At 65.1% G+C, this 23,743-nt stretch overlaps 2 protein-coding genes and 1 long non-coding RNA gene across 11 annotated transcripts; 1 reads left to right on the top strand and 2 right to left on the bottom strand.

Annotated features, from left to right (window-relative positions):
- Window positions 1-96: 96 nt before the first annotated feature.
- LOC108385264 (transient receptor potential cation channel subfamily M member 5) lies at window positions 97-12,368 on the bottom strand. 9 transcript variants are annotated; one of them, XM_073217338.1, is made up of 18 exons: window positions 11,597-12,357; window positions 11,258-11,452; window positions 10,779-10,881; window positions 9,724-9,842; window positions 9,120-9,431; window positions 8,916-9,056; window positions 8,730-8,850; window positions 8,101-8,246; window positions 7,697-7,809; window positions 6,766-7,470; window positions 6,467-6,599; window positions 6,206-6,380; window positions 3,973-4,126; window positions 3,199-3,380; window positions 2,772-2,904; window positions 2,033-2,105; window positions 1,579-1,651; window positions 97-1,258 (listed from the first exon to the last, which is right to left on the bottom strand). In XM_073217338.1, the coding sequence occupies exons 1-18, from the start codon at window positions 11,714-11,716 to the stop codon at window positions 1,152-1,154; spliced, it is 3,105 nt and encodes a 1,034-aa protein (XP_073073439.1). In that variant the 5' UTR covers window positions 11,717-12,357; the 3' UTR covers window positions 97-1,151. The 9 variants fall into 9 exon arrangements, with proteins under 9 accessions (XP_073073439.1, XP_073073438.1, XP_036867592.2 ...); XM_073217337.1 differs by having other exon boundaries at window positions 6,766-7,257; window positions 7,381-7,470; window positions 11,258-12,350; XM_037011697.2 differs by having other exon boundaries at window positions 6,766-6,884; window positions 6,999-7,470; window positions 11,258-12,341.
- Window positions 9,660-11,399, top strand: LOC118971159 (uncharacterized). Its single transcript, XR_005059484.2, has 3 exons — window positions 9,660-9,807; window positions 10,062-10,846; window positions 11,261-11,399. It is a non-coding gene; the product is annotated as an uncharacterized lncRNA (long non-coding RNA).
- LOC118971149 (transient receptor potential cation channel subfamily M member 5-like) lies at window positions 12,105-20,204 on the bottom strand. The gene is made up of 6 exons (XM_037011673.2): window positions 20,083-20,204; window positions 15,077-15,179; window positions 14,389-14,569; window positions 13,709-13,875; window positions 12,777-12,963; window positions 12,105-12,160 (listed from the first exon to the last, which is right to left on the bottom strand). Exons 1-6 carry the CDS (start codon window positions 20,202-20,204, stop codon window positions 12,105-12,107), a joined length of 816 nt encoding a protein of 271 aa, XP_036867568.2.
- Window positions 20,205-23,743: the final 3,539 nt, after the last annotated feature.

The raw sequence follows: 23,743 nt of genomic DNA, 5'->3' as shown, positions 1-23,743 counted from the left end.
AGAACCAGTGTGCTGAGGCCTCTGCTCCAGCCGACCCGGCCCCTCCCGGCCCTGCGTCTGCGCGTCACTGAGTTGCGGAGGGTCTTTAAACAGATGCCTGTGCTCAGCAGCAGCAGATCCGGAGGGTCTGAGGGGACCCCTGCCCCAGTCTCGAGCAGGAGGTAGAGATGGCCCCATGCTCCCCCAGCCTGTGCCCCTGAAGGGCCGGGGTGGGGCAGACAGCTCCTGGGAAGCCTGTAGACCACAGGCCTGCGGACAAGAGGGCTTCACAAAGTGGGTCCACAGAGGCCCGAGCGCAGCGGGGCCTGCTGGGGCGCGCCCTCCCCTGGGCCCTGTGACGCCCGCTGTCCTGCTTCCCCAGGACTGGCGAGCCATGTGCAGGGGTGCCGCTGGTGAGGCCAGGCCGAATGGCTGGGGAAGGTAGACAGTCCCCTGTGACTAGTGGCAGGATGGGGGGGTCAGCCAGCCTGCTGTGCTGCTGACCATCTGGGCCCAGGCCTGGCTCTGCCACCCCAAGGGAAGGAGGTACTGGCTGGCTGGGGGAGCACAGGAGCCTGGATCCCACCCCCACGAGGCAGGCAGGCCCTGTCCCCGCCCAACGTGCCTCACAGGCTCCATCGGAGGTACGGCAGCTTGGGGGCAGAGGAAGGTGCTCTGGGGCCACTGCCCGGGTCGGACAGTGTGGCCTTCAGTGTACGGGGGTGCTGCTGGGGGACACACGGGGGCGGGAGAAACACAGGCAGTGCACGCCGGCCCTGGGTCTTAAAGGGCAGAAATTGTAACCACTCACTTCAAAACAGATCAGTCTCTTAGGCAGCACAGGCCCAGCAGGCGACAGGGACAGGCCCTAAGACTGCTGCCCGCAGATGGGCGGTGCCCGGACCAGGCGCTCAGGGAGTGCTGGCCGCGCAGTCCTGGCTGAGGCCCCGGGGGAGGGGGCCCACGGCGAGCTGCTCCACTCCCAGGCCTGGGCAGTGCCAGCAGGGCAGGGACTGGTTTCTTTTGACACAGTCACAGGAGCCACCAGAGGTTGGGATAATTTGCTGTGGGGCCCAGGGCGACCAGCTAAGGGCCATCCCCCACCTCACCACCCCGATCTGGGCCTGGGGCTCTGGGAGAGGTGGGCCCCGCAGGCTGACAGTCTGGGTGGCCTAGGTGTCCAAGGGCAGCTGGCCAGCCTCTTCGTTCTCCTTGCTGCCCAGGTCCCCTCCGTGGTCAGCAGAGGCTCTCAGGTCCCCACCACCGAAGTTCCAAGAGTCTGGGGGGAAGGGAGACCCTCCTCAGCTGCTGGGGGCCTAGCAGGCCGGCCCGGGGCAGGGAGAGGTATGCCGCCCAGACGTGAGCATGGGCACGGTGGCCTTGGGTGGAGGGGGGATGCGGGGGCGGTAGCCCAGTAGAGTTTGAGTGCTCATGCTCACACCAGCCGGGTCCGTGGGCTTCATTAGAGGGCACCTGCCCCTCCCTGAGGACCGAGGACAGGTGGGAAGCAGAGGCCCAGGGCAAGGCTGCCCCCAGGTCAGCTGGCTGGCAGTGAGCTTACCCGTGCCCACCCGTTGCCTCCACCCTCCCCAGACGCACACTCACTCCAGTAGGCGCTGCCCTGGGCCAGTGTGTCTGCCATGGAGGTCAAGAGCACCGTGCAGTAGTCGATCTGCAAGTGGCAGGCACTTGGGGCAACAGGGCGCAGACACACCTCCCCTGACCGGGCCCCTGCTGCCCCTCCACCATCCCTCCTGGGGGCTGTACTCAAGGGGCGGGAGGGTGACCAGGTTCCAGTTGTGTGTGGCGAGGATGGTGAGGGGCCTTAGTGCGGGACCCCCTCTTGGAGGGTGTGGGGTCTGCCTCGGGTGCTTGGGTGGGGGACAGGCACAGGTACTGAGCCCCCCGGGTCTTCCCCCGCTGTGCCCTGCTGCTGAGCCCGAGCCTGGGTGCAGGCCGACTGTGTGTTGGGGCATGTGGCTGTGGGCCAGGGCCCCCCATGTCCCACCCCAGGTCTCCAGCCAGGAGAGAAGAGCCCTGGTCGCTGGCCTACCTGGGATTCCAGGCGCTCCACCCGCCTCTCGTGCTCTCGTAGCCCCCCGAGGTACTTGGCGATGAAGCCCACCCTGCGGAAAGTTGGGAGCAGCAGGCTGCTGAGAGCCCCGGGGTACTCCGCATCCAGGGAGTTTCCCCCCACCCTCACCCGGGCCCCTAGGGGAGGGGTTTGGGGTCACTGAGGCTGATGGGGGCCTGAGTCCAGAGTCCGATACCCTTTCCCTCGCCCCTGGACACGTGTACAGAGAGGTTTCATGCCTTCCAGCCAGAGGCAGGGTGCAGGTAAGGGCTGTCCCCACCCTTGGGCAGGCAGGGACCTTGGGCCTGAATAAGGGCTGGGGCCTGAGAGGAGGGAGGAAGGGGAGATCCACTCTAGAGACCCCAGAACAGGGAGGACACCGTGAGTATTGGCCCCCAGCCCCCGAGTGCAGGGTGGGCAAGGCCCCAGCAGAGCCCGGTCGGGGCAGGAGGCCTGGTGCTGTCCCTGCCCTCCCAGCCTGCTTCCTCAGCTCAGATCCTGACTCGCACAAGATGGCCACACCCAGCGTTAAGGCGGTCAGACGCCCCGTGGTGGTAATGCCAGGTCCCAGGGAGGTCTTGGGGGGCCCTGCCTGGGCAGGTAGGTCACCAGCTCGGCCAGCCCCTCGGCACCCTGCAGGGGCACAGCCACCTGCCTCCAGGGAGGGGCCGCTGCACTCAGCCCTGGGGTCCTTGGAGGGGCCTGCAGACCCCGGCACCTGTGGGCGGTTTTCCGCAGCACTTCCTCCCCGCTGTCTTTCCTCTGCCTCTCCAGCTTGCCCAGGTAGTTCTCCTTCTGAACTGCCTCCCAGGTGACCATCTTCTGGTCCAAGGGTTCCGGCAGGTCTTTCTCTGCAGAGGTGAGGGCAGCTGGGGGGCTTGGCTGGGGCCAGGGGCGCCTCGGGGGCCCAGGGCAAGTGCAGTGGTGCCAGGAGCCCTGCCCCCCGGCACCGCTGGTCCCTGCAGGGGTGCCCAGGCACAAGGTGGAGGAGCAGGGCCTTCTGGACTCTCAGCCTATGCCGCAACCCCTCTGGGCCTGTCCAGGCCTCGCCCTTCCCACCCGCCTGCTGCACTGCCTGTCCCTCAGGCTGGGCCCCCAGCATACGGTCCTGGGCCGCCAGGCCATGTCCAGCCCCGTGGTCTCACCCAGGCGTGCCTGCTTCTGCTTGGCCTCCTTCTGGAAGACCCTCTTGAGCACCAGGCTAAGGTGGCTGAGGAGGATGAAGGGGGGTGCCAGGGAGGGGCGCTCCTGGTACTCCACGATGAGGTGGTAGCGCTGGAACTTCCAGAACGTGTCGGCGTTGCCTTGCACCACCTGGAACGTGTAGCTGGGGCAGCCCGGGGCTCTCAGGACCCCCTGCTCTCCCCTCACCCGCTTCTCGCATCTCTTCCCATCCTGAGGGCAGCTGCGGCCCTTTCAGGAACGGAGAGCCTGCTCCCCCTTCTGTGATGGTCCCGGGTCATCGATTTCCCTCGGGTGTGTCTAGAGTGGGGTCTGCTCATCTGGGGTCTTCCACTACCCCTCAGCTCTTCTGGATCAGCCCGGGTTTCTGGACACACCCAGAGTCCCAGCGTCACAAACCCAGCCTGTTCCCTTGGGCGGGGGTGGGAGGGGTAGGGGGAGCACCAGGGGGAAACTCCTGGGGCAGTGGGCTTGGGAAAGCATCCCATGCCCCCAAACCAAACCCCGTGTCTGCTGCGCACGGCTCCACCTCCTGGACACCCAGCCTTCTTCACCTGCATGTCAGGCGCAGTTGGAAGGGAGGCCAATGTTGGGGCTGATACCCCAAACCCGGGCCTCTCCCTGCACGGGCCCTAGCCCACCTGGGGGCCAGGGGCATCTGCAGCCTCAGGTCTGGCCAGGAGCTGGGGTCCCCAGAGCCACCCACAAGTGGATGGAGCAAAGGTGGTGGTGGGCACCTGAACATGGCGATGAGCAGGTTCATGAGCAGCACGTTGGTGACCAGCAGGAACGTGACCAGCAGGAGGATGACCAGCCAGTTGGCGTAGAGGTTGGGGCAGGAGGGCGAGTCCTCCAGCAGCAGAGGATGTGCGGAGCAGTTCACGCGGGCTTCTGAAACCCCGGGGCAGTGAGGGCAAGCAGGCCGCCCCAGGCAAGCGCCCTTAGTATTCAGTGCCCTGGCCTGGAGTTGAGGCCTCCCTGGACAGAGGTTGCTGGTCAGGTGGCCAACTGTTGTGGTTCACTAGGGATGATCTGGGTTTTAGCACTGGAAGCCCCCTTCCCAGGACACCTCTCTCAGTCCGGGTGGACCAGACAGATGGTTGGCCTAGCAGTGCTGGTCCCGCTGCCTCCCACCGCCCGGCTGCAGCCACAGCCAGGACCACAGGCCCTGGGGGCAGAGCCAAGGACATTTTGGAGGGTGGGGGACAAAGGACCCCAGTTTCTACTGGCTGTTGCTTGGAATACAACCCTCAAAGGCTCTGCTCACAGCAGGTCTGGGGAGAGCTGGCCTAGGCGAGAGGAGCCGGTGTCTCCTGCAGGACTTCTCAGAGCCTTTATAACACTACTGCTTGTCAGTGGGCTTGAGCTGGCAGGCAAGTCTGCACCATTTCCAAAACATACTGAGCCAGGATGCCCTCCACCTGGTGATTGAGGCACTGTGGACACAACCCCCCTGGGCTGGGCAGGCCTGGAGAGCATTTTCTGCCAGGGAGTGAGCGTCTGATTGGGCAGCAGGGCAGGCCGAGGGCTCCCCAGGGGCCAGAGGAGCACAGCGCTCGCCACCCACCAGGCAGTTCCTATCCCACCTGCCTCTGCAGGGTCCAGACCAGCCCATGGCACAGGAAGGGACCTAGATGCAGAGTTCCCCCGTGTTTTCTCAGGATGGCTTGTGGCTCTCTGGGCCATGTGTGTGCGTGTCTGTGTGTTCACGCATGTGCACACACCCACACGCTGGACTGTTTCTGTGCCTGCCTCTCAGCCTTCGTGTGTGACTAAGTCCGGGGGCACCGGGGAGTCAGTCTCCATGTGCCTCTGTCCCGACCTGTGTGCCTGGGTGTTGGCTGGTGAGCCTGTTGCCGTGTGTCCATGTCTCCCTTTCTGGGGTGCCTCTCCCCTTTGCCCTGTGTTGCTGTGACAGGGTGGTCCACTGTGAGCTCTCGTGTGTGTGGATGGGGTTGGGCAGGCAGCATCGTTCGCCTCCTGCTTGGCTGTGGATCTGCTCCAGGCTGATTCAGGACCCTCTTAAGTTACCCTCAGTGCCCCAGGAGCTGGGCCGGAGCCAGGCCTAGAAAGCATGTTTGTAAAGCTGTAAATCTGATAAGATTGGCTCGGCAGTAGTAACGAGGCCCTAGGCCTCCCCCATGATTTTTGCAGGCGCCGCCAGGCCAGGCTGGAGATTAAATTGTCCCTGGGGCCTGGGTTGCAGAAAAGGGGCTCTGCCATTGTGCTCAGCCCTGGGCCTCAGCGGTCTGCAGGTTGGGGGGCTGCCTGAGCCTCAGTTCCCCTCTTAGCCTGGGCATGTTAGTAAATTGCTGTCCTCACATGGTGTTTAGTAAGCGACTGGGACTGAACCCCAAGAGGCCTGAGTAGATGGGAGCTGAGCAGGGGGCAGAAGGCAAGGCGCAGCCTCAGCGAGCAGGCCTGTGGCTGGGAGCCGTGCCTCTGATGGGTAGGTAGGTAACAGGCCTGCAGCCTGGCAGGGCCACGCAAGGGGCAGAGGCCAGGCCGTGGGGCCAGCTGGAGCGTGTCGGACTCCAGGTGATGGCCAGGGACGGACTGGGATGGCCCTTGGTCTGTGTCCGCAGTGCCTGCCTGGCTCTCTGCCTGGCACAGACCACCCCAAAGCAAGGCTTGTCCCCCCACAGGAGGCCAGCCCTGTCCTCCTTGTGGCCTCATGTCTGTTCCTGGCCAGAGGTCGGGGCTCCATGGCTGACAGAAATGAGCCTGCAGCTGCCTGAGGAGTGGGCCTGGCTTGTGTGGGTTTGCAGGGCCCGGTGGCTGGCCTCAGGAACATCCCCAGTTCAGCCAGCTCCAGGCCAGTCTCACATGACCCCAAGAGGCCCCTCTTGAAGGCCACAGGTCCTGGTCTTATAAAAGAAACTTCTAGAAACTGGGCTCAATTTGACAGCACCCTGGGGTGGGAGTCCTACTCAGTGATGCAGAGGCCCCCCAGCCCGGCCCTGTGCTGACCGTCAATCTCGTCCAGCGGGATCTGTCCGAAGATCTGCAGGTAGGGCCGGTAGAGCACGCGGCGGAAGATCCACTCCAGGCGGCTGTCGTGAGGGTGCAGCAGCGCCTGCGTGGTCACGCCGTAGGCCAGGAGCCACACGCTCAGGAAGAAGAGGAAGAAGAAGATGTCCTTCATCTGACGGGGCAGGGAGAGGGCCATTAGCCGCTGCCTGCTGGGGGCCGTGTCTCGCCAGCCACGCCCCCAGCCCCGGTGGGGCTCACCATCCGCTCCACGACGATGATCTTGGGGCCCAGCTGCTTGTGGATGGCGAAGATGTGGATGAGCCGCAGCGTGAACACCATGAAGTCGAGCGCGAGGATGGCGCGGCCGGCCTCGAACGCCGAGGGCAGCATCCTGGGGGAGGACGGTGGCTGGAGCTCGGGGAGGGGGAGGGCTCCCTGGGACACACGGCCCGGGCGCTGGGAAGCCGGGACTCCGAGGCCCGCGGGCTCCATTCTGCAAGTGGCCCTGCCCCCAGCCCGCCTGACGCTGCTCCTGCAAGGCCTTCAGGCCCCCAGACCTGCAGGTGACACCTCCTGCGAACAGGAAGATGGCCATCATGTCACATTTGTTCCAGTTGTCCTCCACGTAGAGGGTGAGCTTCTTCAGCAGGTGTGTGTCCTCATCGGTGAAGAAGCCCTGGTAGAAGGCCAGAGGGTCCACTGCCACCGCCCTGGCTCCTGCCTCGGAGATGGCCCCGCCCACACCAGGCCAGGAGTGGCGGGCCAGGGCGGGGGCGGGGCCGCCACTGACCTGCCGGATCTCCTCCAGCACCAGTGTAAAGACCCAGAAGGAGAGCAGGACCTCGGGCCCTGATGGCCCCTGGGGAGGCGGCCGGAAGTCCACCAGCAGGGTGTAGGCGAACAGGAGGAGGAACGCAAAGTACATGACCACGTTCCCCAGGAACACGGTCACAGGTGCGCCCCAGAACTTCCGCCAGCGTGTGAGCAGGAAGGCGGCATGCGGCCCTCTGCCGCCCTGAGCCCTGGGTGCCTCGGCCAGCTCCTCCACCCTGTACCGCGGGGGAGGCCATGCCAGTGGTGAGGCGGGTGGCCGGGTGCCCCACGGGGCCCCACCTCTGCCCCCAGGAGTCCAGTCTCCGGGCCACAGGCACCAGAGCCCTGGGCCCTCCCACCTGCCCCTGCTGCACAGCTTGCTCCTCTCCGTGCCCAGGCTGTCCAGCTCCTGCAGGTCATCCGGGCCTGTTCCCAGTGGGCCCTCCTCACTGCAAGCACAGGGGCCCTCAGGGCCCGTGGGAAGGGTACTCCGAGGCGCCGCTTGGCCTCAAGCACCCAGCCACCAGAGGAAGTACAGGGCACAGGTGGGGTCAGCGCACAGCGGGGCTGCACAGATGCGGGACCTGAGGGGCTGCGGAGCCTGCTACCCCTGGCACACGAGAAGCCCTGGGCCCCCAAGCAGCCCAAGCAAGCCTGCTGCCATGGCCAGCGGACCTGAAGGTGATGAGGTTGGTGTAGATGAGGGCTGGGCAGAGGAAGGCGCCTAACAGCCGCAGGACGGGTGTGCCCGAGGCCATGTCCCCCCACCAGATCTTGGTCAGGAAGGCCTGAAATAAAGGCACACCTTAGCCCAAGCTGCCCCGCCTCTGGAGCGCCTTCACCGGAAGAACCTCCGGGGGGGGGGGGGCTGGCCTCAGGAAGTGGCACTGCCACTCAGAAAGTGTCCTTGTTGCACAATGGCTGGTGGAGGACGCTGGGTTGTGCCTTCCAAGAAGAGTGTCCACCTCCTGTGCTCCAGACCCAGCTTGGCTGGGACTCAGCAGTGAAGGCGAGGCGACTGCAGGCTAGCGGGAGGCAGGGGAGTCAGCTGAGGCACCTCCCCGAGGCCAGCGGCTCACCTGCACCCCATCATGGGCAAAGAAGGCCTTGGTGTCCGCCTCGGTGGCGAGGTGCAGACAGGTGGTCCTGCTCCAGCAGCGGTTCCGGCGCACCAGCAGGGTGAAGGCGTGGTCTTCGCTGTTGCTGTAGCACTCAGAGAAGAGGTCTGCCCGCGGGCACTGGCCGCTGCTTTGTGTGCCCGTGCCAGCCCCACTCCCTCCTCCTCTGCCCCGGGTCAGGCCCTGTAGGACCTGCTACTCTGCCCCATGCCCACCTTCCAGGGGGCCCGAGAGGCCTGGGAGGAGCCAGCCAGGTGAGTGTCATGTCCCTGCCTGGCCTGCCCATGGCCACTTCCGCCCCCATCAGGACCACGGGAGCCTCAGTCACCCCGATCATCCCCGCCCGTGCAGGGCCCAGTGTACACCCAAGGTGTGGGGCTGCCCTCATCCTCGTGGACTTGTCTGCCCCTCTGTTAGGATTTTAGGGCTCATCCCCCCACTGGGAGAAGCCACTGGTCCAGACATGGACTTGTCTGCCCCTCTGTTAGGATTTTAGGGCTCATCCCCCCACTGGGAGGAGCCACTGGCCCGCTGAAGCCACTGCAGACCCCACTGCACCAGTCAGCCTGACCGCCTGGCCGATCACTCACCGAGGGCCAGCTGCTCATATCTGGCCTCGCACGTGCGGCCCCTCTCGGCAGCCGTCTCCAGGTGGGACATCTCCTTGAGGATCTTGCAGGCGGCCAGAGCGGCGGCCACGCCCTCCTGGCCCTAGGACAGCGGCTCTGAGAAGCTTGCTCCCCCCCTGCCGCCCACGTGGCCTCTGTGCTGCTCACCATGGCCCAGAAGTAGCTGGCCATCTCATGGCGGCTCTGCAGCACGGCCCACAGGAACAGGTCCCTCCAGGGGGCCTCGCTCCTCTCGTCCAGGTCCAGCAGCTGTCTCCGGCCCTCGGGCTGCTTGGCCGGCCCGCTCTCCTGGAGGACAGGGTGTCAGCCTCCAGCTGCGGCCGTCCCCTGCTCTCCCAGCCCGCCGCTCACCGCCTGGTAGAGCCCGTGGCAGGCGTCCTGCAGGAAGTCCTTGAGCACACGGGAGACCTCGAGCAGGGAGAAGGCGGGCGGCTCCCGGGCCTGTGGGGTAGCCAGGCCGGCCAGCACCAGCCGGCCCCCCTGGCGTTTGTGCTGCAGCAGCCCGAAGAGCAGGCCCTGGGGGGTCGTGGAGAGGTACAGCTGCTGCAGCCGCCGGTACGTCAGGAAGGCCGCCACGTTGGCGCCGTTGTCCACAAAGAGACGCACGAACTCCGGCTTGTTGCTCACCAGTGCATCCATCAGCACCTCCTCCAGGTCATGGGCCTGGGGCGGCCACAGGGACCGACCAGGAGAAGAGAAGGGGTGAGTGGGGGCCGGTGGAGAAGGGGCCCGTCTGCTTGGCGGTGGGTCCACAGCAAGTGGTAGCTCTCCAGCCCCATGAGGGAGGTGGCACCCCTGGAGGTGCTGTGGCTTCCCTCAGTGACAGCCGGGCTGGAGTGGGCCCAGCCTGCAGCCCTCGGGACACCCCCCCACCCGGGCCCTCCACATGCCCCTCGCCCTGTGTGGGCCAGAAGCAGGATTCAGGATGCGCCAGCTGGCTGGGCGGGCGGGCCACCTTCCACTCCACGTCCCCGCCGAAGATCTCACTCTCGGCGATGTCCACGCGGCCCCAGGCCATGGCCAGCCTGAGCTCGTCTAGGTAGTCCTGTGCTCGCTGGCTGTGGCTCTTGCAGGCTGTGGGTGGGGTGGGCAGGGGGGTTGAGGGCTTGGCACCCTCTCAATGGCTACCGGCGCAAGATGCCACATGCCCCCTAAGAGCCAATATTGGGAGCCCCAGGGCCCCATGGGACAGTGGGGAGCAGGCTGGGGGAGGGTCTAGGACCCCTGTCCAGAGGAGCCTCCCCACACTGCCCCGTCCCACCGGCCTGGCCCTTTACATGTGCTCATCTCCAGTGAGAATGTGCACTGAGGGACAGCCATGAAGGGAGACAGCCCAGGTGCCCATCCACAGAGGCACAGAACACCGTGGGCACAGGGCAGCCACGAGCAGGGCAGAGGCTTGCACTCCCACACGGTGGCCCTCAGCAGCATCCGGTCAGTGAGAGAAGCCAGATACCAAAGGCCACCGACTCTAGTCACAGGAAATCCCCCCAGCTGGCAGATCCTCAGGGCAGGCTGGCGGCTGGCAGCTGGCGGGGGCTGGGGGAGGGGGGAATGAATGGGCGCCGGGTCTCCTTGGGGGGTGATGACAGCGTTCTGGAGTTAAAGTGCTGCTTGCAGGGCCTTGTGACTGTACTGAAACCACTGAATTCAACACTTTAAATGGTTTTTCAAACTGGTTAAATGTATCTAACCTAAAACTTCTAGTATCTGGACCGTCTGCTCACAGAGGCCGTAGCGCTCTCCCACCATATGTACGCTGCTAAAGTGAGCATGGAGCCCTACACATGTGCTCACACCCACGCGGCGGAGTCCTGTCCTGGGCTTCCTGGCCCCTGACATCCTGCCTGGGTGGTGGTCCTGCCCCAGGTGCAGGACCCTGGAGGCTGAGACCCAGGCTGGGCAGGGCTTGGAAAGAGCCTCAATGCAGGCCCAGAGCCCTGGGTGGCCACCCTGCCTTGCCTGGTGCCCTCGGCAGGTCTCCCTGCGGGTGTGCGGCAAGGCCCTCACCTTTCACCAGCGCCTTGAGGATGACGGCCTCCAGCTCCTCGGAGCTGTCCTGTTCGAAGTCGTGCACGGTGAGCAGGTGTGGGTAGGAGGTGATGTTCTGCAGCTGTGGGCACAGGACAAGGGCCGTGAGGTGGCCCCATGGACGGGGTCCAGTACAGTGGGCAGGCTGCAGACTCAGTGTGAGTGGAAGCAGAGCTGGGTGCCCTGTATGTGAGGCTGTGTCCCAGAGAGTAAGCCACCAGGTACACTGGCCACCAACAGGGCCCAGCACAGTGCCACCTGTGAACTTGGGGGGAGGGTTTGCTCTTATCCCTCTGCTCCGTGAGGGTCTGCAGCAAGAGCCAGCAGGGGGCCTGTGGCAAGAGGGCCTGGGCCTTCCAGGGAGCCCCGCCTGGGAGGAGGGGGTCTGGAAGCCCGGGGGAGGGTGCAGTGGGTGGGCAGCCCTGGCCTTTCTGACTGGGGCCTCTGGCATCTCATACCAGCTGGGTCCAGTACATGATGTCCTCCCAGGAGAAGTGCTGGCTGGGGAACTTCTCTTTAAACTGCCTTTCAGCCACTTGGGGCACCAGGAAGTGGGGCTGGCTCATCAGGGCAGCGAGCACATCGGCGATGCCCCCCGAGCCCGCCAGGATCAGCCACGGGGCAGCGTGCTGCTCCACAGCCCTGGATATCCTCTGGGGGTGGGGGCAGGGAGGACAGAGTGGACGCCCACTCAGCTCTGGGTTCCGCGCTGTGTCCATGAGTGGTGTCCCAGCCCTCCCACCTCCTCCCATCCAGGTGGGAGGGCCCTGCTGGAGCCCCCAGGTGGCCTGCCCTACCTCCAGGGTGCTGGGGTCGCCGTTGACCAGCAGACAGAGCACGGGGATCTCGATGCTGCCTGTGCCTGTGGATGGAGTGCCTGTGAGGCCCTCCCTGGGGGATGACCACCTAGGTCTCATTTTCTGGGCAAATGGCAGCCAAGAAGCCTTTTCTGGAGAAGTGTGGGCTCCGGGCTGCACACCCAGGGCCGTTTATCACAGCCCTTTCACCCAGCGACAAGGACACCAAGCCACACCCCACCACCCCATACTGCTGCTGCGTGGCTATTTAAACTTAAAGTAACAAGTAGTCTGTGGCTGGCGGTCCCGGCACATTCCAAGGACTGGGCATCTGTTCCCCTTGAGGCGGAAGCGCTCTGGGCTGCACCTCTGGGCCAGCTGAGGCCCACGCACGAGCCAGACCACAGGCAGAGGAATGCCGCTGGCGGAGGTCTTCCCCAAGCAAACCAGAAATGAAACTTCCAGAATGTGAAGCCCTGACCTGGGGGTCTGCCATGTGGCAGGAGTTTTAGCAGATCGCCTGGTAGGGCCCCCTCAACCTCCCAAGGTGCCTCCTGACTGTACCTGGGGGACAGATCGGGTGCCTGGCCAGCCAGGCTTCAGCAACCCCGAGCAGCACATTGGACCTACTGGGGTTTAAACACGCCTTCCCCTGCGCTTTCATTTTTAAAGAATGCTCAGTTTATAAACACTGATATTGTTTATAAGTATCATAAGCAACTATGTATTGTGTGTGTTAGTTACATCCTAGTATCTGAGCAAACCCAGCTTCCAAACCCGCCCCCGCCCCAGTGGCGCCTGCCCCTTGCCAACACTGCCCCCTGGTGGCAGCATGCCTCATGGCCGCGGGAGGCAAATGGGCCTCTGGAAACAGGAATCTTTCCTCCCCAAGCCCTGACAGGTGTGCCCAGGTGGAACTAGGGCAGCTACAGCTGGAGCACCCACAGGTGCTCCGCCATCTGGCGGGGATGCCACTGCCTCCCAGGCTACCCCCTCAGCAGTGTCCCAACCACCCACTGCCGCCTCCCACACGGGGCCCTATATGGGCCCAGGTCTCAACACTCCCACACGCTCCGTGACTTCCTCTTGGAATCTCATTTCCCACCCTTCCAGCCCGGGCCACCCCTACACACACACACACACACGCTGTGTCCCCCCACCTCCCTGGGACAGGCCTCACCCCCGTAGCCGGTCCTCTGCTCCGAGACGTGCTTCTCCAGCCTGAGCTGCAGCTCTGTCAGGCCGTCCCCCTGCCCTGGGGGGCCCGGCTGCACCAGGATGAAGTAGGCATGGTTGCTGTCCAGGGAGCAGGTGGGGCCCTGGCTGCCGCGCCCATGGGTCGGGTAGTGGATGGCGGGGCTGTCCTCCTGGGCCCCCACCCCGACACATTCACTGTGAGGCCGGGCACAGATGCCTCTGCCCAGGCTGCTCCCACCACAACGGGCAGACAGGGCCGGACTGCTGGGGGTGTGCAGGCGGCCCGGGACAGGCATGCGCAGGCAGGGGATCCTCTGGATAGAACCCGGCACTGGGAAAGGCTTCAGTTCTTACCAAGGGCCGCCTGCCTCCTCTGGACCCACCTTAGACAGACCCCAGGGTGGGAGCAACGGCTACAGGCCCAGGGACTCCCAGGCGTGCAGGGCAGTGTTCAAGTTGGGACCTGGGTCCATTTGGGCACTGCTTTTGGGCAGGGCCTTGGAAAGCCCACGTCCCCATCCTAGATCTGCGCCTGCAGGGTGCCCAGCAGGCTCCCACTCCGGACCCTAGGCAACGCTGTCACCTGCCGGCATGTGCTCCTGGGCCCACCTGCCCCACCTGGGCTCTGAGTCCTCATGCCCGCAGCCTTCCCTTACTGTCGATTCTTCAAAGTTCCTGCCTCACTCTCCCCAAGCCCGGGAGCCCCTGGGAAACCGCCGGTCTGCCCGCTGCTGGCCTGGCACATGGAGGGACTCAGGAGGTGTTTGCCTAGTGGCCAGCGGGTGGCGGTGGTGGCCAGCCTGTGAGACTGCCTCGGTGGCCCCTGCACTGTTCCTCCTCTTCCCGGGGCCACGGCCCCTGCCTTGCCCAGGCCCACCTGCCTGGTGGCTGGGGTGCTCTGAGCTGGGTGCTCACCTGAGCATCGTCCAGAAGCTGGCGGTGCAGGACTCGGCCCAGGGAAGTGATGCCGATGGCCGCCACCCGGGCCTTGGAGGATGTGCTGGCCAGTGAGTGGTCACGCACAGCCTGCCCAATGTGCCGGGCAAGGCCCACGCGGAGTGCACTGGTCAGGATCCAGGCGCCTGTGGGATGGGGGCTCACTGTGCCAGGGGCCCCCACATCCTTCCCAGCGGGCTGCCTGCCTCCTCCCGTGGGCAGGGCATCTGCTGGGGGCCAGGCCGCCAGGTGCCAGAGCCCAGGAAAGTCTCCAGATTTTACAGCCTTGGCCCAGTGCGTGAGCCTTTTTCTTTGTAACAGGCGTCCTGTGTCAAGGGAGTTAAGAAACCCCACACCCCTGGCCTGAAAATGAAGCCCAGAACCTTGGTTCTGACCCTGACAGCTGGCTGCCCAGATCACCCCCTCAAGGCCAGCAGGGCAGCTTTTGGGGGCCACCTTGGGCAGTGGGACAAGGGCAATAGACACAGCTCCCTGTGAGCCCCATGAGCGGAGGACCAGACCCCTGTCCACAGGGTGGGCAGGGACTCTTCTGGGGGAGGCGCTGGGCAGGGGACCCTCAGCCCCTCTGCTGCTGACCCAGGGGCTACTGCCCTTGCAGCATGTGGGGTGGCCTTGGGGCCCTGGGCCTGGGGCCTCACCCGTGCTCTGAGCTGCCTTCACCAGCCCCTTGCACAGGATGTCCCGCAGCCAGGACTTCATGGCAAAGGGCCGCTCCTCGCCCACCAGGGACACCACGAGGTTGGGGGCAGGCAGGTGCCACTCCGCCAGCAGGAGGTTGAAGAGCTGGGAGGGGGCCACGCTGCTTGGCACCTTCACAAACTGCAGGCAGGGCAGCCTCAGGGCGCTGGGCATGGGCGGCACTGGGCATGGGGGATTTGGGGCACGGGGAGCCCTGGACCCTGGCGGGTGGGGGCAGACACCAGGAGGAGAAAGGCCTGAGACCCTTCTGGGCACACGGCCAGGCAGAAGGCCAGGGCTTAGCGAGTCCTGCCATGACCTGCGGTGTGACTCAGTTTCTCCTGCCTCCCGTCTGGGTCTGGCTTCCTCCTCGGTGAGAAGCAGAGGCCGGATAGAGGAGGGATCCGGGATGTGCCGTGCACGGGGTGAGGAGGCCAGGGCCAGACGGCATTGCCAGCTGTGGAGTTTTGCCCACCTGGGGGCTCTGAACACGGCCCTGAGAGCAGCCCCGGGGGTGTGTGGGCACCCGGTGCTCGGTGCACAGGGGCGGAAATGGGGGCTTGGGCTCCAGTGAGCACACGGTGGCCAGACGCTGGGCGTGGGGACCAGCCCCATGTCAGGCTGGGCGAGGGCAGGGCAGCCCCTTACCTTACCTCTCCTCTTCCCAGACCCTCCAAAGTCAATCTCGCCCCAGCTCAGGCCCAGCCCCCGCCTGTCCCCGGCAGCCCCAGCATCCTGCATGGGGACCTCTCTGCAAGGACAGAGACAACCCTGAGGGCAGGAGAGGAGACCTGGGCCTCCCTCCCTGCCTGGGGCTGGGGGTGTCTTCACTAGGGAAGCCCCTCCCCCCTGCACAGGAACTGGCAGAGATCTGGGGCCACAGAGTGGAGAGGGGGGCCGTCTCTGACCCCGTGGCCTTCCTGCCTAAAGCCCCACCATTCCAGCCTCATCTCCCCCCGTGGGCAGTTCCCCCTGCCCCCGTTCCACATCAGCTGCCAGCCTCCTGCACAGCCTGACCCCCTTCCTGGTGAGGAGGGGCGATCTTGGCCCCTGTGCCAGGCTCCCGGGCTTGCTTCTCACCCCATCCCTGGAGCCTCAGGCCAGCCACGCCCTTCACCACTTCTGCGCTGGCTTTGGCTGGGTGTGTCCTGGAACCAGAAAGACGGTGGGAATCTGGTAGCCTTCCAGACACCAGCCCACTGCCCTACACCCCCTGGGCCCCAGGACAGAGATGGGCACCCTGGGTGGGTCTGAGCAGAGAAGGCCAGGCCAGTGTGCACAGCTGGGTGCAAGGGCCCTGGGAAGGTGGGGTAGAAGGAGGAACCACCCCTTCTTGCCCAGGTGGGCCCAGAGGTCCTGGAGGAAAGGCCCTCGCGCCCTACCCTGCCCAAGGGCTCTTCCCAAGATCCTGCCTCACCCCTGCCGAGCGCCAGGCTCAGTGCCCAGTGCTGGGCCCACATTACCTCCCTGGGGCCCTGTAGGGTCAGGCAGGTGAGCCCCACCCCACCCAGCAGGAACCAGGGCTGGGGGCCCAGGACTGGCCCGAGTGACAAGGAGCTGGGTCCCCTCAGACTGCCCTACTGCAAGCACCTCAAGTCTCCCAGCCACCCAGGAGGGCCAGCTTGCCTCTGTGGTTTTTTCTGCAAACTCAGCTGGGGGCACAAGGCTGCACAAGGAAGGAAGTCTCCCCAGAGCCCCCGAGGCCTGAGGTCTGGGGGACCCAGAGGCCCTCCCCTTGACACCCGCATCCGACCGAGGGTGTCAGCAGGCCCCCTTCCTGCTGAGCTAGTGTCGCAGTGCCCCGCAGTCAGCCCCCCAGCTCTCCCAGCCACCAGAGGGACCCTCAGTGAGAGATGCAGTCCTCCTGTGAAGCCCTTTCTGCAGGCGGCTCCCTGCTCAGGGCACCCCTTTGCTTCTCAGAGAGGGGCCGCCTGTGTAGACAGGAGGGGCCAGCAGGCAGTGGGCAGGGCACCTGCAGGCACACAGGTGCTTGTGTGCTCTCGGGGCCCCACGTGTCCCTCAGAAATGCTGCCCAAGTCCTGGCTCCTGTGCCTGCGCTGGGGCCTACTGTGGAAACGGGCTCTTTGCAGATGTGTCCAAGCCCAGAGGAGGTCATTAGGGTGGACCTGATCCGTGATTGGTGCCCTTCTAAGGAAAGGGAGCAGGCCATGGGACCGCAGGGGCAGAGGCTGGAGGGACATGGCCACACTCCCAGGGTGCCTGGAGCCCCCAAAGGTGGAGGAGGCGGGAAGGGCCCTCCTGGCATCTTCAGAGGGATTCCAGCCCTGCTACACCTTGATTTGGGGGTTCTGGACTCCAGGGCATAAACTCCTGTTGCTTTAAGACACCCATTCTGTGGTCACTCATTCCAGCCTCCCCCAGCCCCTCAGTCACCCGCACAGAGCAGACCCAGCCAGGCTGGCCGAGGCCTGGGGGTCGGGGTGGGGTGCCGAGCCTGGCAGCTCCCCACCCCCAGAGCAGGAACTTGGCACCAAGGGGCCTCGAGGGGCAGATCTGAATCTGGCCTTTCCAAGCTGGTGATTATTGGTTCCCAACCAGAGCTGGTGTTTGGGGACAAGGCCTGGTGTTGGGGGCGACGGGGCTGGTGTGGAGTGTCCTGGGGCAGCTGGAACCAGGGGGTTGGCACAGTGGGAACTGATTGCCTCAGCCTGGAGGCTGGAAGCCTAAAATCGAGGTGTGGCTGGGCTGGCTTCCCCAGAGGCTGCAGGGAAGGGCCCTGCCCGCCTCTTCGGCTCTGGGCTCCAGGGGTCCCTGGCTCACAGCCACGCCCCCCAGCCTCTGCCCCCAGCTCCACACGGCCCCTCCTCGGTATCTCTCTGTGCGTGTCCCTCCTATGGGAATGCCAGTCCCTGTTCCACTGTGACCTTATCTTAGCCATGTGCGTCAGCAAAGACCTTATTTCCAAGTAAGTCACATCTGAAGTTCTGGGAGGATGTGAATTTTGAGGGACACTATTCAGCCCCAAAGTACAGACAGCGAGAGGGGTCGTGGGGGGGCCACCATGCTGGGCCAGGGAAGGGGGACCCAGTGGGGAGGGCAGTGGGCTGCCCGTGCCTAGGCAGAGGGCCCTCTGGTGTCCCTGGCCCCTGGAGGCCCTCCTCCCATCAGGCTCCTCCTCACAGACAGGACAGGCGCCTGAGCTGGAGTTTGCAGCACCAGCTTCACCTTCCCCGGAGCCACACACACCGCCCCACACACCTCAGGCCTGGGGCCAACGGGGCATTTGGGCACTGTGTCAGGTGCTAGGCAAATAGGCCGAGTGGGACAGGCATGCAAATGGGCAGGATTTGAATGAGCAAGTGTCTTTAATGCCCCCTTGTTCTCGGGGTGGTGGGGGAGGCGGGGCCGCTGGGAGGTCCTACGTGACCCCTCATGGAGTCCTATCCCACCGCCTCTGAGAGGGAAGCAGGCAGATCTTCAGCCACAGAGGTAAAGGCACTGGGGACTGGCCTGGGGGGCAGACAGCCATGCCCTTGTCAGAGGTCAGCAGGGCAACAGCCCCAAGGGGGGCGGAGCCAGGGAGCCAGGGCACAGGGGGCCCAGCCCTTCCTCCCCAGCCGTGTGACCCTGGGCGAGGCCCCATACCCTCAGAGCCCATCCCCTCCTCCATGAGACTCGGGGTACAGCAGTGGGGGGGGCATCGACGAGTCCCACACTGCATTCAGTAGGCCGGCACCCAGCGCTGTGGCTCCTGCCCCAGTGAGGACGCTGGGCTCCCTGGGCCAGGTGGAGGGCAGGGACAGGGAGGGCTTGGCAACGGGCACAGCTTCCCTCTCGCTGCCCCTCGCACTTGCCAGCCTGCCCACCCACAGTCCAGGGCCCACTGGCCATGGGTGTGGGAGGAGGAACAGCCCCTAACAAACACCCCGCCTCACCTGTACAGGGGGCTCCCTCTGCAGCCCCAGGAAGGCAGAATTCTCCCCAGGCTAGGGTCCAGGAAACCGAGGCGGGAGGCAGGGATGGGGCCGGAGCACCTCCCCTCAGGCCCCCTCCACTCCTGCCCGCCTGGGGGCTGGCGGCTCAGGGCGCCTACCTGCCCGCTCTCCCCTGGGTGCTCTGCCGTGCAGTGCCAAGGAGCAGTGTGGGGGCTGCCTACTGCTCACGCCGCCTGCCCTCCTGCCCGCTCCTCCCCTCCCACCTCGCCTGGCACAGGGCGCCACCCAGTCTCAGCACAGCCAGGCCCACAGGCCTGCTCTGGGCAAAGCCGCTGGTCGCCGAGGGCCAGCCTCCCTGCCCCCACCACCTGATTGGCCCGGCAGCCCCTTGGGCATGTCTAGGTGGCCGCCTTGCTTGCCCCTATCACCTCCATGGGCTATGCCCGGGCGTCGCCCTGACATGTCTGTTTCCCACAGGGCCCCTGTTTCCCCCACAAGCAGGCCCTGGCCCCTGCCCTCCTGGGGTCCTGCAGGACTGAGAGGCATTGGGCCCTGGGGCGCGCCGGGCTGCCCTGCACAGGTAGTGCGGCTTGAGCACTGACCTTGCACCCAGGGGCCGCCCTGGGCTCCCACCCTGCACACCCTTCAGGTGCCCTCCCCACCCGGGGCTTGCTTCTCTGAAAAATGAGGATCGAATGGCCTGGCTTCTGCGACCTCGCAGGTAACACACTCGTAGAACAGAGCCTGGATACTTCTTCGTGCTCCTTCCCCAGAGAGACCCCCAGGACTCCCTCCCAGGTACCCCTCTCTGGGGCCCTGAGCGCCAGGAGGGCTGGGGACGCATCCAGGCCCTGCCTTCTGGGATTCCTGGCAGCCTTGCAAGTCAGCCCATTGGCCACCAGAGGGCGCCCCAGGACCATGGGCAGAGCCTGGGATGGTGGCGGTGGTCCGGGGGCGGATGCCAGCTCTATGGCCCACTGAGGGTTCAGTCCTGGGCTGGGCAGGGTCCCGAGGCTTTGTCTGGAGCCCACCCACAAGGCTGTCTGAGGCCCTTAGGAAATACTGGGCTCCAGGATGGGGACCCCACATGTTCTTGAGGCCTGAGACCCTGTGGGCCAGGTTCTGAGGTGAACGGGCCCATCTTGGGGACCCTGGGCACAGGGTCAGACCCTAGTCTTGGCAACATGGAGCCCACAGGGCCACACACCCAACTCCAAAAGACCAGGGAGGACGATGAGAGGGGGAGGGTCTTCCCAGACCCTCTGAGCCTCTGGCGGTGGAGGCCCCTCCCACCCTCTTTTCCGGTCCTGCCCTTCTACCCTGGCAACCCTAGGCCAGCACCAGGCCATGCTCTTCCCACTGTCTACCACCCTCCAGGGCTCCCTATTACCCCAAGAATAAAAGGCAGTCACCACCCCATGGCCTTGCCCAGCCCCTGCCCATCGCCTGCCTCCCTCCCTCTCTGCAGCCATCTGGCCTCGTCTTTGCCCCCCGGGGCCACCCTAGCCCACCCATGCCCCTGTGTCTCCCCGCCTGTACCCTGCATGGCCCTGCGCTTGATCTCTTTCCTGGCATGACTTCTCAGTGAGACTGACCCCCCGAAGTGACACTCCATTACCCATCTGCTGTCTTTCTGCTTCCTGCTCAGGACTGGGAGCCACCAGGTGTCCCCAGACCCAAAGCTGTTGGATGGAGAAATGAAGACATGAGTATGTGGGTGTCTGGGCAAAGGCAGGGTGTCTGGCAAATCTTTGGGACCGATGGGCTGCCGTGCCCTCGGTGGGCAGGGTGTGGAAGGCTGCGCTCCACTCTGGCTGGGGCACCACTGCGTGGAAGGAGGCGCCCAGGTGCCACTGAGCCCACTGACACCACCGAGGCATGTCCGGGCCGGCCTGGTCTCCTGCTTTATTTTTAGTTGCCTCCACCCCCTTTGCTACAGCTGGCCCCAGGGCCACTGCCACATGGGTTCACGTGACACTTCCTTCAGGGGAGAGGCCATATCCGGCAGGGCCCGGGCCCAGCCCCCCAGGCCTCTGTCCCTGGGGCAGCCGGTCCAGCTCAGGAGCGCGCCAACCTCAGAGACCTGTCTGTGTTCTGCCTGCCCACTGGAGGCCTGGGGAGGGGGCAGGGGAGGGGGCTGAGGCGGGCTCCCACGTGTGTGCCGCCTCTCCGTGCAGACTGGGGGCCGGTTGGGAGCTAATTCACAGGAGGCTCTGCAGCCCCCTCAGCCCCCTCTGCTCCCGGGGACAGGCTCTGGGTCTCCCTGCCACTGTGGGGCCTCCTCCTGCCCACTGCCTCCCTCGGGTCTGGTCCTTGGGGAGCCGCACCTTCCGGCCCCTCCAGGAGGAGAGGGCAGGGCAGGCTCTGCAAGGCGGGGCAGCTGTCCCAGCTTCTGGCCGACACAGTGCCCACAGTGGAGGCTGAGGCCGTGGCCACCCTGCCTGGGCCTCCCAGGCTGCCCACCCCCACTGTGAGGCTGATGCCCCCCACTGCAGGTCCTCCTGAAGCCTGTGCACGGGACCCAGGGGACCCAGCAGCCCTCTCTCCCAGCAGGGAGCCCTGGGCCTGGTGCTGCACTGCATAGGCCCCCTGTTACCAACCAGGATCTCAGCCCAGGCCCCGGGGTCTGGCACGGGCATCCTGTGTGGGGGCCGACACCCCCAGGAGCAGGGACTGGGGAGGGGAGGCCAGGGGCAGCACCTGCAATGGCCACCTCTCTGCCTGGAGCCAGTCCTTCCATCAACCCTGGGAGGGGCGTTGGCCCCGTCACAGACTTGGGAATGGAGGACCCTAGGAACCCACAGGGCAAAGCTGCACTCGGCATGGCTGGGGTGCTCACTCGCCGCCCCCGTACCCGGCCCCGGAGGGTGCTTGTCCGGCGAACACAGAAGTGCAAATCAAGGCGAGCCTCCCTCCAGTGTGCAGGGGCCACTGCAGGGCAGGTGGTGGGTGGCCAGGATGGGGCTACGTTCACAGCCACCGCCTGCCATGTCCTCACTGCATGCCCATGCCATGTCCCCTGGTGCCATGTCCCCCCATCACTGTGTCCGGGCCTGTGGGTGAGCATGCTGTGTGAGGGGCCATGGGCTGAGGGGTGGCTCCCTGTGGTCCCCTTAACAACTGTGGGTTCTGATGGGGAACAGGAGGATGCCAACACCACCTTGCAGGGGCCTGTAGGGCAGGACAGTGCTCAGGACAGACTCTGGGGTGCAGTCAGGAGCCAGTGTGTGTGTGTGTGTGTGTGTGTGTGTGTGCACGTGTGTGTGGACACACAGGCTGTTGGAGCTCCAGGGTGTGCAACAGGCCCTGCCAGTCCCCAGCTGCCCCTCTGTCACCTTCCTCCCAGACCCTGAGGAGGCCAAGAAACCGGCCTTGCTTCCCTGGGGTCTGCAGGAGCCATGAGGGGCTTAAGGCCCCTCACACTGCAGGTCCAGGAGGCCCGCCCATCTCCAGCGCAGGTCCACCGCGCCTCTGTGCGCAAGGGGCGACGCAGAAGGTGAGCAAAGGCATAAGAAGGAAATGGTTAAAATGGCTGCGGAGAAATATAAAGCGGGGGAGAAGCAGCAGCTGGGAAATTTTACTTTTAAATAGGTTGGTCAACGAATATCTCCTTGTGAAGGCAGCCTCAGCATGAATACCTGAAAGACGCGGGGCGCACCTGCCATCATCCACTCGCCTGTGCACACCCCCACCCGCACGCCCGCCCCTCCCTCCAGCCACCCTCTCACCGTGTGTGGCCTTCTGGGTGCTGGAGGTGGAGGGCGGAGGCCCTTCCACAGGCTGCGGGGGGCCGGGAGGGGGCCGGGCGAAGCCCTCTCCGGAGCATGGAGTTCCTCACGTGGTCTCTCCCTCCATCCTCGTCTCACAGACTGAGAGCATCCCCCTCAGGCAGGGCCCACCTTGCGCTCCTCAGGCCTCCCCCACGCCATAGCCAAGCAAGACTAGGAACTCAGTAGGCGCCTGACAGATACCTGCAGCCCGGCCAAGTTGTCCCTGCCTCCTCCTCCGGTCATCCCGGCTTTGCTGTCGGCTCTGCCACCCTGGCCTCCCTGCCAGCCTTTGGCCCGACCTGCCTACCTGCTCACTCCCAGTCCCCTCTGCTCAGGCCTGGGCCCTGGCTCTGGGAGGGGCCATGGGAACAGCTGCAGAGAGCCTGTCCTGTCCACCGAAGTGGCAGGCCAGCACCGGCCAGGTGGACAAGCACCCTGGCCAGGAAACTGCCGGCATGGTCAAAGGATTAGGGCCAGGCCACCTAGCCCAGGCCTCCTGCCCTCCATCCTGAGGGGCCAGGACCCCCGCCCCAGGCCCATAGACTGTCCAGCCAGGAAAGGCCTGGTAGCTTACCGGATGCCTAGAACAGGAGCCGCTGGGGCCTGGGATGGCAGCCTGTTACCCAAGAAAGGCCAGCTGTGGGCCATGGGCGGTGGGCATGGGCTGCTCTCTTGGGGAAGGTGCCCTGTGAGGGCTAGGGGGTCTCAGATCTTCGAGATCAGAAGCAAGGGCATGTCAGACCCACACTTCCCGGGATGCTTAAGTTGGCAGGCAGGTGCCCCCAGGGGCCCACCTGGCCCCTGGCTTCATGCTCTCAGGCCACACGGAAATGGAGATTAGAGTGAGTGTCTGAGGTGCACATTTCAGGGGGGATTTCGCCAGAGGGCACTAGACTGCACGTCCCGACGATAGTTAGTCTGGCAGTCTAATAAATTCAAGTCTTGATTTGCAGGTTGGTGCACATACCCAGCAAAGATACAGCAAGGTGGCCCTGGAGCCGCAGCTGAGCTGAGCCCAAGTCCCAAACCTGGCTTTGCTGTCCGGAGTCACTGCCCCCGGGGCTCCCGTGAGGGAGACCTTGCCCGGCTCCAGCTGCCCCAGACCGTGTCACCAGAACGTTGGGCCCCCAGATGCCCACCTGGAAGGGGAGGGGAGGCTCAGTGGCTGATGGGACAGAGACTGGAGGGGACCCCAGGGTTCTTGCAGCACTGAACCCCAACTGCCCAGAACAAAGCAAGCACTAGTGGCCCCAAACTTGTGTAAATCTTTGCTCAGTTTGGAGACATGGAACGGACTCTTCTGGACAGAGTGCCTGAAAGGCTTTCTGCCAGCAGGGCCGGTCTGATAGTTACCTGGGAACTTCTGCAAACAGAAGCAGGCGATGAGGTTTGGGAAGGTGGTGATGCCAGATGACCTGCCTTCAGGCCAAAGGAAGCACGTGGGAGCCAGCGGGATGCTGGTCCTGGCCAGGAGGCATGAATGTGGGGTGTGATCCTGGGGCCAGGGCCCAGCCAGCAGGTGGCCTGCGTGGGCCGGGCAGTTGGGGCATAGGCATGGCTCTGTGGGGTTGGCTCCCTGCCCCCAAGTCTGACCCTGCTCGCCTCTCTTCTGAGCACCCCACTCCCAGCCCACCAGATATCGTTGCTCT

The sequence above is a fragment of the Manis javanica genome, chromosome 11, assembly GCF_040802235.1.
Source record: "Manis javanica isolate MJ-LG chromosome 11, MJ_LKY, whole genome shotgun sequence".
In the NCBI taxonomy this organism is placed as follows: domain Eukaryota; kingdom Metazoa; phylum Chordata; class Mammalia; order Pholidota; family Manidae; genus Manis; species Manis javanica.
This window is presented reverse-complemented; position numbering and strand designations above follow the sequence as displayed.